Source organism: Mirounga angustirostris, unplaced genomic scaffold, assembly GCF_029215605.1.
Source record: "Mirounga angustirostris isolate CCGP_5_RB_7025 unplaced genomic scaffold, mMirAng1.0.hap1 SCAF_5, whole genome shotgun sequence".
NCBI lineage: Eukaryota > Metazoa > Chordata > Mammalia > Carnivora > Phocidae > Mirounga > Mirounga angustirostris.
In genome coordinates, this window is record NW_026991713.1 from 75,655,688 (window position 1) to 75,669,329 (window position 13,642).

The window sequence follows — 13,642 nt, forward strand, 5'->3', positions numbered from 1 at the left end:
CAAGCTTTTCCTGTAAATGTTTGAATGCATGCTCAAGAAAGCTACAAAACCTTAAGGGAATATTTGGCAGCTGTGCAAAAACAGTTGGAGCTGTAATTTTGTGGTTTATGATGTCAGGAAAGCCTATCAATTAAATGAAATCTTTATTTTGACTTTGGAGGTCACTACGTTTCTGTATTATAGTACATGTAAAAAGAGAACTATAGACTTAATCAGGAGAGGAGCTAATCTGGTCCTATACCCCTAGCTGTTGTTTTGTTTGTTTTCTTGTTCATTTGTTTGTTTATTCATTCAACAAATACATATATGGCATGCACTATCCCAAATAAATTTGAGCATAGCCTGGAGCAAGAGGGATTCAAATCTTCCTTCCTACAATCTTTATTTACTGTAGTAGATGTGTCAGATGAGTTTTTATTCATAAATCAGCAGAGGATCTCCTCTTGTTGTTAAAGAAAGCAGTTTTAATGTGAAGACCTAACTATGAAAAGGTCCTGCCATGGCCTTTCCTTACACAACTGTTCCCAAGATGCGGAATAAACAAATTTTCCTCTAACAAAGTCAGGTATTTGTGTGTGTTTACCTAACTCTGTGTCTTATTCTACTCAAATATACATAGTAATTTAATTCTTTTCAACATATATAAAAATAATTATGTAAAGCTACCTTTGTAATTTCTAGGTCTCTCATGTGATATGAAATATAAAGACATTTTCACTGACCTAATAATACTAAACTACATGGTTTTTGCTTTTTGCTTTTTATATTTATTATCAGTCACCTTTTATGGCCCTAAATAGTATATTGTTCTGTGTGTGGTACTCTTATACGTTTATAGTCCTAGAAATATAGCACTCTAGATTTACAATCTAGAGATCCAAACCAAATAGAGAAACTAGTAGTGTGTGTCAGTATACAATGTACATTTGTATGCAGCAGTCCAAGACTTTAATTTCTTCCCCATATACTAAAGACTTTCTAGAGGAAAAGTGACATTTTAATGGCATTTATAGGATGAAAACAGTATTTTTTATGGAATGATAAAGGAAGGTTCTTTAAGATAGTATTTATGTGGAAACTTAAAGAAAGTAAGGGAGTGTTTCCATTATTTATTGCTGTATAACAAACCACCCCAGTACTATTTAAGTGGCTTAAAACATGGGTTGTGGGTTAGCAATTTTTTTTTTTCATAAAAGGCCAGATAGTAAATAGTTGAGGCATTGTAGGCCATACAGTTTCTGTCAGTTACTCATCTCTGCTGTTGTAGTGCAAAAGTAGACACAGACAATGCTTAAATGGATGAGCACTATTGCATTCCAATAAAATTTTATTTACCTAAACAGGTGGCTGATTGGATTGGACCTAAGGACTAAAGTTTGTTGACTCTTGATTTAAAACAACAAAACTTACTTTGCTTACAAATCTGCAATTTGGGTAGGGTTTAGCAAGCACCCTCTGCTCTACTGGGTGTCAGTTAGAGTGGTTCAGAGGCTAAAGACTGGAGTCTTCTGAAGGTTCACTCACTCACAGATCTATCTCCAGGGCTAGGAACATTGCCGGGGAATCCTCTGTCTCTGTGCGATCTCTACATATGGTCTCTAGCATGGTAGCTTCAGGTTAGTCACATTTCTTATATGTTGGCTCAGAGCTCCCACTGTATGTGACCAGAGAGAGAGAGATGGAAGTTGTACTGCATTTTTAGCCCAAAAATGTTACTTGTTACCTTCATTACATTTTACTTGACTAGGCCAGGAGTGGGCAAACCAGCCCTTAGGCCAAATCCAACTGGCTACCTATTTATAAATAAAGTTTTATTGGAACAAAGTCATGCCCGTTCCTTAATGTGTTGTCAGTGGCTGCTTTTACACTCCAAAGGTAGTGCTGAGTAGCTGTGACTAAGATTTTAAGGCCTGCAGAGCCTAAAATATTTATTATCTGGCTTTTTTACAGAACCAAGTTTTCAGGTCCTGGCTGTAGGCACTCTCAGTGAGCCATCCATGGTCTTGATGAGAGCATGGCTATTGTGGACATGGCTGCTATAAACATTGGGGTGCAGGCGCCCCTTCGGATCCCTACATTTGTATCTTTGGGGTAAATAACCAGTAGTGCAATTGCTGGGTCGTAGGGTAGCTCTATTTTCAACTTTTTTTTTTTTTTTTTTAAGATTTTATTTATTTATTCATGAGAGACAGAGAGAGAGAGACAGAGAGGCAGAGGGAGAAGCAGGCTCCCAAGGAGCAGGGAGCCCGATGCAGGACTCGATCCCAGGACGCTGGGATCATGACCTGAGCCGAAGGCAGACGCTCAACCATCTGAGCCACCCAGGCGCCCCTATTTTCAACTTTTTGAGGAATCTCCATACTGTTTTCCAGGGTGGCTACACCAGCTTGCATTCCCACCAACAGTGTAAGATAACCTCCCCCCATCTTGCATTCTGTTCTGCACCCACAGAAAACATGTGTCACTTCCTCAAACCCTCATGTTCTGTCTTACGGGCTTTTGCACATGTATCCTCTCTGCCTTCTCTTCATCTCACTAACACCTATACTCGTGTTCAGGTTTCCACTTAGACTTTATTTTTTTCCAGTAGTTCCTTCTTTTCTAATTTATGTCCTCCTCCTGTGTTTTTTCCATGGCAGTCTATATTTACCCTATCATAGCACTTCCCATACTTTATTTATAGTTTATGATTTTTTAGTCATCTGCCGTCCTTACTGGACTGGAAGCTCCATAGGAGCAGGAACATGTCTGTCTGTCTTTCTCACCTGTATCACCATCATAGGGCCTGGCTCATAAAGATACTTAATAAAGTGTTGACAGTTTGAATGAAGGACATGTAACTTTCAATTCAATGCAAGGTGAATTGCATTTTCTTAGTAATGTGCGGAGAACTTCTAAATTTCCCATCAGATTGATTTGTTAAGTCTGAAAAAGAAAAATGGAATAACTGTGGTAAAATTATTTCTATGCAGAAAGCATATTGCAATACAAAAATAGTAATACATAAAAATTAATAATGATCTTTATGTTAGGATAGTTAAATTACAAGTTTTTTTTCCTTAGTATATTTGAAATTTTCTGTAATTTGTTTTATTTCTTTTATTTAAAATGTTTTAAAGAATGAATTCAAATTGCATTTTAAGAATCTTAAAGATAGTATCTTCAACTCCTCAGGTAATTTTGTTCCCAAATCTGACTCAATCCTGGGTAGTTACCAAGACCTAAAGCATAATATCTACCGGAGTGAATCTAAAATGTCTTTGTTTCTACTCTTCTGCTTCAGTAAATCAAAAAATCATTCCATTTTTAAAGTGTCTGTTTCTAAGATCAAGTATCATATTATTCAAAATAGTGAAAATGATATATTGTTTTTATTCTTTTTTTTTCAATTTATCAAATGGGCCTTCACCTACTTCCCTATTCCTCTGAAACATTACCATCATTGCTACAAAAATGGTACTTAAATATTAAATATTTGTAAAGTGTCTTTGACTATTTTGCCTTCAAGTCATTGATTAGCAAATGGAGATAAAGAAAATGAGGCTCAGAGAAGTCACATGCGGCGCTGAAGGTCAGAGGCTTGGATAAGAGGTTTGCTGGGAACAAGTCAAAGATCTTTCCATTCTTAGTCTTAGTCGAACCTCCTGCATGTAATGCACAGTAAAGATGGTTCTCCTTGTCTATATATATTTTAAAAATAATTTTATCTGTGTGTCAATGAGGAACTTACAGTGTATTTCTAACTTAGGGCCGCTGCTAATAATATTAAATACGGATAAAACCCGTGTCCTTTGGAGTCTTGTTGTGTTAACAATAACAAACATTTTCTCTGGTTTGAAGTTACTTGTGTACTGCATTCTGATACTTTTTCCCCCTTGCTCCACAGCTGTGCATGCCTAAAGGGCTGTCTTTCAGAACTCAAACTGACAATAAAGACCCTCAGTTCCACTCATTTATAATTACCCGGGAAGATGGTTCTCGTACCTATGGTTTTGTTCTCACTTTTTATGAGGAAGTTACAAGTAAGCAGATCTGCACAGCCATGCAGACGCTCTACCAGATGCACAACGCCGAGCACTACAGTGGCGTGTATGCTTCGTCCTCCTGCAGCATGGATTCGCTGGCGAGCAGTGTTGACGAGGGAGATACAACTTCCCTTTTGAAACTCCAGCGATACAACTCCTATGACATCAGCAGAGACACACTGTACGTTTCAAAAAGTATATGTTTGATCACACCACTGCCTTTCATGCAGGCCTGCAAGAAATTCCTTATCCAGCTTTACAAGGCAGTTACCTCACAGCAGCCGCCGCCCTTGCCGCTTGAGAGCTACATCCATAACATTCTCTACGAGGTACCCCTTCCACCTCCAGGGAGGTCACTGAAATTTTATGGTGTTTATGAACCTGTCATCTGCCAGAGACCTGGGCCCAGTGAACTCCCCCTCTCCGATTACCCTCTTCGAGAGGCCTTCGAGCTTCTGGGATTGGAGAACCTGGTGCAGGTGTTTACCTGTGTTCTTTTAGAGATGCAGATCCTTCTCTACTCACAAGGTAGGTCTTCCCTGGATTTTAAGTCTCCCCCAAAAAAGTTCTTAGGAATCCCAACGACTGCATTTCCATGGGGAATATTATCAGAACCAAATAATTAATGGTCAGAAGTCTTCTGTTTTGTGTAAAAGGAGCACCTGTTTAAGGTGGGACCAGAGGCTAAGGTATTACTTCTCTTTGAGGTGTCAGTGGCTGTGGAGAAAAACAGGAAAGCGTACAAAAGCCTTAATCTGGCTGACTTGAGTGTATTTATTTTTTAATGGAAATAGGCCCTTTTTTCCAGATAGTACCTGATCATCATAAAAGAAACACATTTCGGGGCGCCTGGGTGGCTCAGTTGTTAAGCGTCTGCCTTGGGTTCAGGTCATGATCCCAGGGTCCTGGGATGGAGCCCCACATCGGGCTCCTTGCCCTGCGGGGAGCCTGCTTCTCCCTCTCCCACTCCCCCTGCTTGTGCTCTCTCACTCTCCTCTCTCTCTCTCAAATAAATAAATAAAATATTTTTTTTAAAAAAATTTCTTTTCATTATGGAAGTGAGAGAATGATGTTAGTACCAAGAACATGTAGCCGTCTCATTCTTTGCAGATGAGAAAGGTTCACATCAAAACTCAGTTGACATTGGAAAGGCATTAAATGAAACTGTTGACTCTGAAGCTTCCTAAGGCAATCAACTTTGGATCTTTGCCTGTGGGAGATTTCACTAGATGTGACTCTCTTGGGTCTAACAGTTCTACTAGAGTTATGTGGAGTGTTTTTGTTTTATTTTGCTTTTATTCCCAAAAGGAAGTTACCTTTATGATGTTTTTCTTTCAGCGTTCTCCCAGCACATACTTAAAAAACTTAGCAAAATTTGAGTTTTGTTTTAAGAGTGCATTTTTGATGGCCAATTTTGAGCTTAGGGTACTGGTTCCGATCTGAACATGATTTTGTAGAGGAAATAGACATGCTCTGTCTTAATGGATAGCAAGTTGAAGGAAAACATAAAATGGTTGCTGCACATCGATGGGTTCTTTGAAAAATGTGGCACAAATATTCGGGTTAGCTTTTTGTTAACTTGTATTTAGGCTAGCAGAATTGTAGTGCAATCTCTTGACTGCTGCCGTCAAGCTTATTTTATCACTTTCCTTTTTTTCTTTTCTATTTTAAATTATAAGTGAGGCTGAGCCAAGTAGGCTATATTTGTACTTCCCCATCTTGTGTGTATGTTGATACTATTTGTGTGTTGACAGCCCTTCACAAGGTTGTATTTTCTTCAGTTTATCCTACATAATGTTCTTTGATAATGTGTTCTGATGCCTCTGTTTTTGTTGTCAGAAAGTTCTCTAATGACCAACTGAAATTCTTTCCTTTCCTCTTGCTCTCACTTTCTTAGGGCTTATCCTTACCTGCAGATCACTTGTTTGTATCTAAAACGTGTAGCTTTAAGTAATTCTCTCTTCCTTTCTATTTCTTCCTTTCTTGCTTTTCTCCCTGAAGCCAGGGTAGGGGTTAGAGAGTTGCTGGAAGGGGACAGGGCTTGGAACTAGATACCCTCAGGTGTATGAACCTATGAGAAAAAATAATTTCAGTCCTAGATTTACAAGGGATCTTCAAGGTCATTTAGTTCAGTTTTGGTTCTGCATAGAGAAGCAGTTTGGACCAGAAAGAATATTGGTTTTTGAAGTCATAACAATCCTAGGTTCAAATCTCTGCTCTGTCCCGTACTAACTGTAAGCACAGACAAGTTACGTAATCTTCCTCAGTGTGCGTTAATTCATCTTTATGGAGATAACAAGGTTTTTTCCCTCTCTCTCACTGATGTATTGTGAAAGTTAACTAAGAAAACCTGTACAGGATACTTGGGGCATAATTGGCACTAAATGGGGAGAGCCGATATTATTGTAATTATTACTAGTTTTATTAGTCCTATACAATCCTCTGTAAGTTATGTATATTTTAAGTTGCATGGGTCCAACATATTACTGCATTTAAAGTACAGCTTTGTTAAATTAAATAGTCAAGGCATTTGTTTTCAGGATTGTAGGCCTAATAAATGTTCTCTTATACTGAATGTTAGGGCTTTTTTTTTTCTTAGCAAAAAAACCCTTTCATTATCACACTTTCTCTTTTAAAAAAAGCACTGTATGTCTCACCGCGTGTGGTCTGTCCTGAGCTCTCATCTTTCCGCTGTTTGATTAGCTTATCCCAGCTGGTTCATGGAAGCTGTTGAAAAGTTATAGTTGATTAATATCTGCCAATTTAACTCAGTTTCAAATGAAGAAGCATGAGTATTTATGAGCATGTTTTTGTACTAAATGAGGTGTTTTTGGTTTTTTTATGGGTTTTGTGGAGTTTTTTTGGAAATTTGGTTTTATACCGAGAACAACAGATGAATCCTGAGATTATAGGTGTCTGTCTTTCTCTCCCTCTCCCCCTCCCCACACACACATTTTAAATGTCCTACCAAAGAAAGTCTCATGGTAAATTTATAAGCATTCACTGAAATCACTCTATGTTAGGAATTGTACTGTAAAAATGCCGTGTATGTTGTTTTGGGGATTCTTCTCTCTTCAATAGTGAATTACTGCTCTTATCCATGTTTTATCAAAGGGAAGTTGAGGCTCAGGGAAGCTAAGTAACCTCCCTGAGATCACACAGCTATTAGGTAATGTTGTAGAGCTAAGAATGGGGCTTGGATCTTTCTTTCTCCAGAGCACTTAACCACCATGTTAACTGTATTGGGCACTGCACTTAACCTTTCCTTATCTGTCTCAATATTTATTTTTAAATTATTAACTCACTCTGCCAATCTGTTATAAAGGGATCATGCTAAATAACCGTAGAGTATAAAATGAAAGCTCTGTGTAAATGAAGATTTTAATATTGACAATGTCTCTCCCATTAGAGAAAGAGATTTCATTTAAATGAATGAAATAAGAGTTATTATGTTGATTTGTACTCTGGTGGCCTCCTTCATTCTTCCCGTGTTAAGGGGGTTTTAATACCATCTAATACTCTAATACTTTTTTTTTTTTTAGAGTTCTTTTTTTTTTTTTTTTAAGATTTTATTTATTTATTTGAGACAGAGAGAATGAGAGAGAGAGAGCACATGAGAGGGGGGAGGGTCAGAGGCAGAAGCAGACTCCCCGCCGAGCAGGGAGCCAGATGCGGGACTCGATCCCGGGACTCCAGGATCATGACCTGAGCCGAAGGCAGTCACCTAACCAACTGAGCCACCCAGGCGCCCCTAATACTCTAATTCTTATTCACTAATAAAGCCATGCCATAAAATTTAAAACATTGTAAGTGCTAAACAATTACTGTGAAAACCCAAAGTGAATCAAAGTAGATGGATTTTAGTGATGAAAACTGCCCTTCTAGACTGATTTGAAATTCTGGTCCATAGCCCATTTAAACAGATTCAATCTGCTATTTAGAGAGCGTGTATATCACACTCACTTTGTGGTGGTAACTAGCTAGAAATTTTAAGTAGAGAATGCACCCAGGAGATAGAGGCTCTTTTCCAGGAACCCAAATCAGAAAAGATCACTTTCTTCTGCACCCTGGAAATACCTGTAACAGGACAGGGGAAATTTGGAGTACGATCCTCTTTTCAAAGAAATAGTGGTGAAATAAAAGATAGGGGAACTTAAACATGAGTGTCTTATTTTTGATACCAATAATTAGTCTCAGGAACAATTTTAGCGCCTTGCTTACCTTCTTTGATTCTTCCCAGTGGAGATAAGCAGTTACCCACAGCTCACACTGGACTGCCATGCCAACCTGTATGCCTTCACAATGCCCCTCTCCCCTCCTTTCTTCCCCTCCCTCTTCTAAGTTGTGCATGAATTAACTTTGTCAGAAAGTAGAAGCCACTTAACAGTTTTCTTGAAAAAGTTGGAGGCCTCCTAATCACAAATTGCTAGCTGTGCTCAACTGAACACCATAGCTTATTGGTTATAGGGTTTCATAAAAGCAAACTTGGTATTTTGATGGCAGAAAGTGGGTTCCCATGACCTATATCCTAAAAGCAGTAGAGTTTGACTAACTTTGGCCAATGTCATTATATTAGCTTTATTTTGTGATAAATAGAATTTTAATATAAAGACTTTTTCTTGTTGATGTTTTGTTTTATATTCAAGAAGTTAATCCTTTGTCAATTACATGTGTAGCCCATATCTTCATCTAATTTGTGGCTCTTAATTTTCTTTTAGGGGTCTTTGAATTAAGATACTCTTAATATTCATGAATTTGAATTTATCAGTCTTTTAACTTACAACTTTCTGTTTCAGAAATTCTCTATTCTGAGACCGTAAAAATAGACTGCATTTTTGTCTAAATGTTTTAAGTTATATTTAGCATTTAAGGCCTTAGTGTATAAGAAACTGATTTTTTTTAAATTGATTTTTGCTGTTGTAAGGAAGAAATCAAATTTAATATTTTAGAAATATCTATAACTAGTTATCCTAGTTATTGAATAGACCCATTCTTCCTTCCTCTGAGCAGGAGTGCCACTTCTGTCATATAGAAGTTCCTGTATGTGAGAGTATATTTCTGGTGTACTTCAGTTTATTCTGCCAATCTTTGTCCCTGTACTAAATTACTATAGCTTTAAATTTTTTTTTTTTTTTTTTTAGATTTTATTTATTTGAGAGAGACAGAGATAGTGAGAGAGAGAGAGCACAAGTGGGGAGGAGAGGGAGAAGCAGGCTCCCCACAGAGCAGGGAGCCTGATGCGGGACTCAATCCCAGGAGCCTGGGATCATGACCTGAGCCTAAGGCAGACGCTTAACCGACGGAGCCACCCGGGTGCCCAGAATTACTATAGCTTTAAAGTAAGTCTTGGCATCTGGTAGGACGGTTCCCTCATTATCTTATTTTTTACCCAAGAAATAGACTAATTTATTCAATATACATTTTTCACATGTGTCTATATGTACATTACAATACAAAATAATGACATCATTTTAGCACTTAGCTGAAAGAGACCATTCAAAATCATTAATCCTTTGAATCTATAGTATCATCATTAGAACTTTGTAACATCGATAATGCTGTGTTACAGATAAATCTACCTTCTTTGTTTGGAATTACATTGAATCTAATTTGAGGACAATGACATACTTAAAATACTGAGTTTTCCCTTCCATGAAATGTATCTCTGTTTCTAAGGGTCTTGTTTAATGTCTCTCAGTAAAGTTTTAAAATAGTAGATAATTACAAATAATGACAGTTTTTTCTCTTCTATTCCAACATTTCTCACTTTATTTCTTTTTCTTGCCTTACTACTAGGCTCCCCAGTACAGTATAGAATAGAATTGATAGTAGCAGTCATCCTTGTCTTTTTCCTGCTTTTAAAAAGAGCACATTTATCTATCTCTTTATTTATTTAGATTTTATTATTGAGAGAGAGAGACTGCGGGGGGGCGGGGGACAGGGCAGAGGAAGAGGGAGAAAGAATCTCAAGCAGGCTCCACGCCCAGCATGGAGCGCAAGGTGGGGGGCCTTGATCTCACAACCCTGAGATTATGACCTGAGCTGAAACCAAGAGTTGGACACTTAACCAGCCGAGCCACCCAGGTGCCCCTAAAAAAAACACTTAATGTTTCACTATAAAGTATAACATTTGCTATAGTGTGTTTGTTTGGTGACTACCTTGTACTAGGTTAAGGAAGTTCCCTTTATTCCTAGTTTGTTCAAGTTTTTAAAAATCCTGAATTCATGTTGTATTTTATTGGACGCTCTTTCTGCATCAAGTAATCTGATCATGTTTTTCTCCTTTTGATCACTAAATAAGGTGAAAAATCCATCCCTGTATTCCAGAGATAAACCTTACTTGGTTACGATGTATTATTAATTTTTACATATGGCTTGATTTAGTTGGCTAATATTTTTATTAGAATTTTTGCATCTGTGTTTTTTAATGATTTGACTTATAATGTTCATTTCTTGTACTATCTTGTCTGGCTTTGGAATTAAGGTTATTCTGGCTTTATACACTGAGTTGGAAAATGTTCTGTTTTTTTCTGGAAGATAGAGATAACTTTATTTAAGGGTGTCGTTACTTGTTCCATGACTGTTTGAGAGAACTTGTCTGTAAACTGTTTGGTGTTGTTGGGAAGATGTAAGGTACCAGATCAGTCTCTTTAATAGTTTATTTAGGTTTTTTATTTCTCCTTCCCTTCCTGCCCCCCTCCTTCTACCTTCTTTCCTCCTCCTCTTCCTCCTTCTTCACCATTACCATCACCTATAAACAAAGACCAAATATGTTTTATTTTATTTATTTATTTATTTTTTTTTTAAAGATTTTATTTATTTGAGATAGAGAGAATGAGAGACAGAGAGCATGAGAGGGAGGAGGGTCAGAGGGAGAAGCAGACTCCCTGCCAAGCAGGGAGCCCGATGCGGGACTCGATCCCGAGACTCCAGGATCATGACCTGAGCCGAAGGCAGTCGCTTAACCAACTGAGCCACCCAGGCACCCAGACCTTCCCATCTTGTCTGGGTGAGTTTATCAGGGGCTTTTAGCACCACACTTAGGGGCCAAGAATTATTAGACAGCCATCTACACTGTGATTTGGAGGATTATGAAAAGGATCCCCATCCACAAATATATTTCTACTACCCTCAATTAGGATATCTAAAATCCAGGTTTTGAAAGCATTTCAGACTTCCTGACATTTTTGTTGCTAAAGAAGTTGGTTGTTTCTTTCTCCAAAGCACAAGATTTGCAGAGCTGACCTTGTTATCTGGTCATTGGTGATGCGTACAGTACTAGCAATGCAATGAATTTGGAATGGATAACTGACACACGATGAGGTTCATAATCTCATCATTTGTGCCTTTTCTGTTAAAATGAGTACAGATAAATGTGCAATATAACATATAGAGGAAGATTTAAAAGAATTACATGATACTTTTTTTTTAAGGTTTTTTTTTTTTTTTTTAAAGATTTTATTTATTTGAGAGAGCGAGAACGAGAGACAGAGAGCATGAGAGGGAGGAGGGTCAGAGGGAGAAGCAGACTCCCTGCTGAGCAGGGAGCCCGATGCGGGACTCGATCCAGGGACTCCAGGATCATGACCTGAGCCGAAGGCAGTCGCTTAACCAACTGAGCCACCCAGGCGCCCCCCAAATATGTTTTATTATACCACAGGCTACCCCCCCGGTATTTGACCATGGATCCCGTAGAGCAAAAGAATCCTGATAATTAAAAGATGCTGGCACATTACTAATCCTTACTAGTCCCATTCAGTCATTAACAGTAGTAGTTCAGTCCATCATCCTTATTGTATGAAAATGTCTCCCAGGCTGAGGTCACTCAGGTTTGCAGACTTTCATTTGCTCTTGTCAGGTTCCAAAAGCAGTAGTGGTCTAAGCAATACATGGTTTCATCTTTCAAGGCATCTGGTATAATTGAGCTAAGGAGACAATATTATCTCTTGCTCTAAGCCTCTTTGAGGTGTTAATGTATATGGGATTTCCCTTACTACATCACTCATTTATTCTTTCCTTTACCCTCAGCTACTATTCCTCCTTCTTTTTATTTAAACCCAGATGCTTCTACCTTTGGAAGGGCACAGCTTAGGTTCAGCTCCAGTACAGATAGATTTCAGGATTCTACAAGTAACAATAGAATCTGGCACTCCTTACACATTCCAGAGTGAGTCCTATGAGAAAAGAGGCTCCTGGTTCTGTATCTCCTCCTTGCATTCTTCATGTAACAAGATCCTGTATAAACAGTTTCCATTTGATTTTGGAATTCATCTAAACATTGCCTTCTCCAGCATTACCTAAGACATCATGAGTATTCCAGATTTCAAGATTATTTTATGTCTTTCATTCATAGGAACAGTTCAGTGTCCAGTAAGCAAGCTAGTAATTGCCTCTCATGGAAGTTCTCTAGTCCAACATCCCAATACTCATCACTGGGAGGTGCTCACAGATTTTTGCCATAGTCTCAAGTCTATCCTGTGCACATAGGGCTGTGGTGTAGAATTTGTCCATACCAGGACTTCTGCTTTTCTACACTGTGCACACTCAGGCAATCTTATCCCCATGTAGCATGTCCAATTAATATTGTTTGAAGGGCAATTTATGTGCTTTCTGTTTTACTTTTGGGGGAAGTGTTCTGCAGTCATACAAAATATCCATTCCCATAAAACATTCAGGTGAAGGTTAACATATTCTGGAGTAGAATTCAGTGATTCATCGCTTACAACACTCAGTGCTCACACAACAAGTGCCATCTTTAATACCCATCACCTATCTAGCCCATCCCCCACCCACTTCCCTCCATCAACCTTCAGTATGTTCTCTGTTGTTAAGAGTCTCTTATGGTTTGTTTCCCTCTCGCCTTTATTTCCGCCCTTACTATATACTCATCTGTTTTCTTTCTTAAATTCCACATATGAGTGAGATCATGTATTTGTCTTTCTCTGACTTATTTCACTTAGCATAATACACTTTAGCTCCATCCACATTGCTGCAAATGGCAAATTTCAATTTTTTGATGGCTGAGTAATATTCTGGTGTGTGTGTGTGTGTGTGTGTGTGTGTATGTGTATACACCACATCTTCTTTATCCATTCATCAGTCGATGGACATTTGGGCTCTCTCCATAGTTTGGCTCTTGTTGATAATGCTGCTGTAAATATCATGGTGTGTGTACCCCTTCAAATCTGTATTTTTGTATCCTTTGGGTAAATACCTAGTAGTGCAATTGGTGGGTTGTAGGGTGGTTTTATTTTTAACTTTTTGAGGAACCTCCACACTATTTTCCACAGTGGTTGTACCAGTTTGCATTCCCGCCAGCAGTGCAAGAGGGTTCCCCTTTCTCCGCATCCTCACCAAACACCTATTGGTTTCTTGTGTTGTTAATTTTAGCCATTCTGACTGGTGTGAGGTGGTATCTCATCGTGGTTTCAGTTTGTATTTCTCTGATGATGAGTGATGTGTTGAGCATCTTTTCATGTGTCTGTTAGCTGTCTAGATGTCTTCCTTGGAAAAGTGTCTAGTCATGTCTTATTTATTTTATTTTATTTATTTATTTAAAGATTTTATTTATTTACTTGATGGAGAGAGAGGGAGGGGTCACAAGTAGGCAGAGCGGC

General features: G+C 38.3%; 1 protein-coding gene across 5 annotated transcripts in view; it reads left to right on the forward strand.

The window, feature by feature from the left end:
* The window catches only part of DENND5B (DENN domain containing 5B), a 188,972-nt gene that overhangs the window by 80,807 nt on the left and 94,523 nt on the right, over positions 1–13,642 (forward strand). For all 5 annotated transcript variants that reach the window (XM_045873671.3, XM_045873672.3, XM_045873667.3 and 2 more), the window contains one exon: positions 3,887–4,553. In XM_045873671.3, coding sequence (XP_045729627.2) covers positions 3,887–4,553 — 667 coding nt within the window. The remainder of the gene's footprint in view (positions 1–3,886; positions 4,554–13,642) is intronic.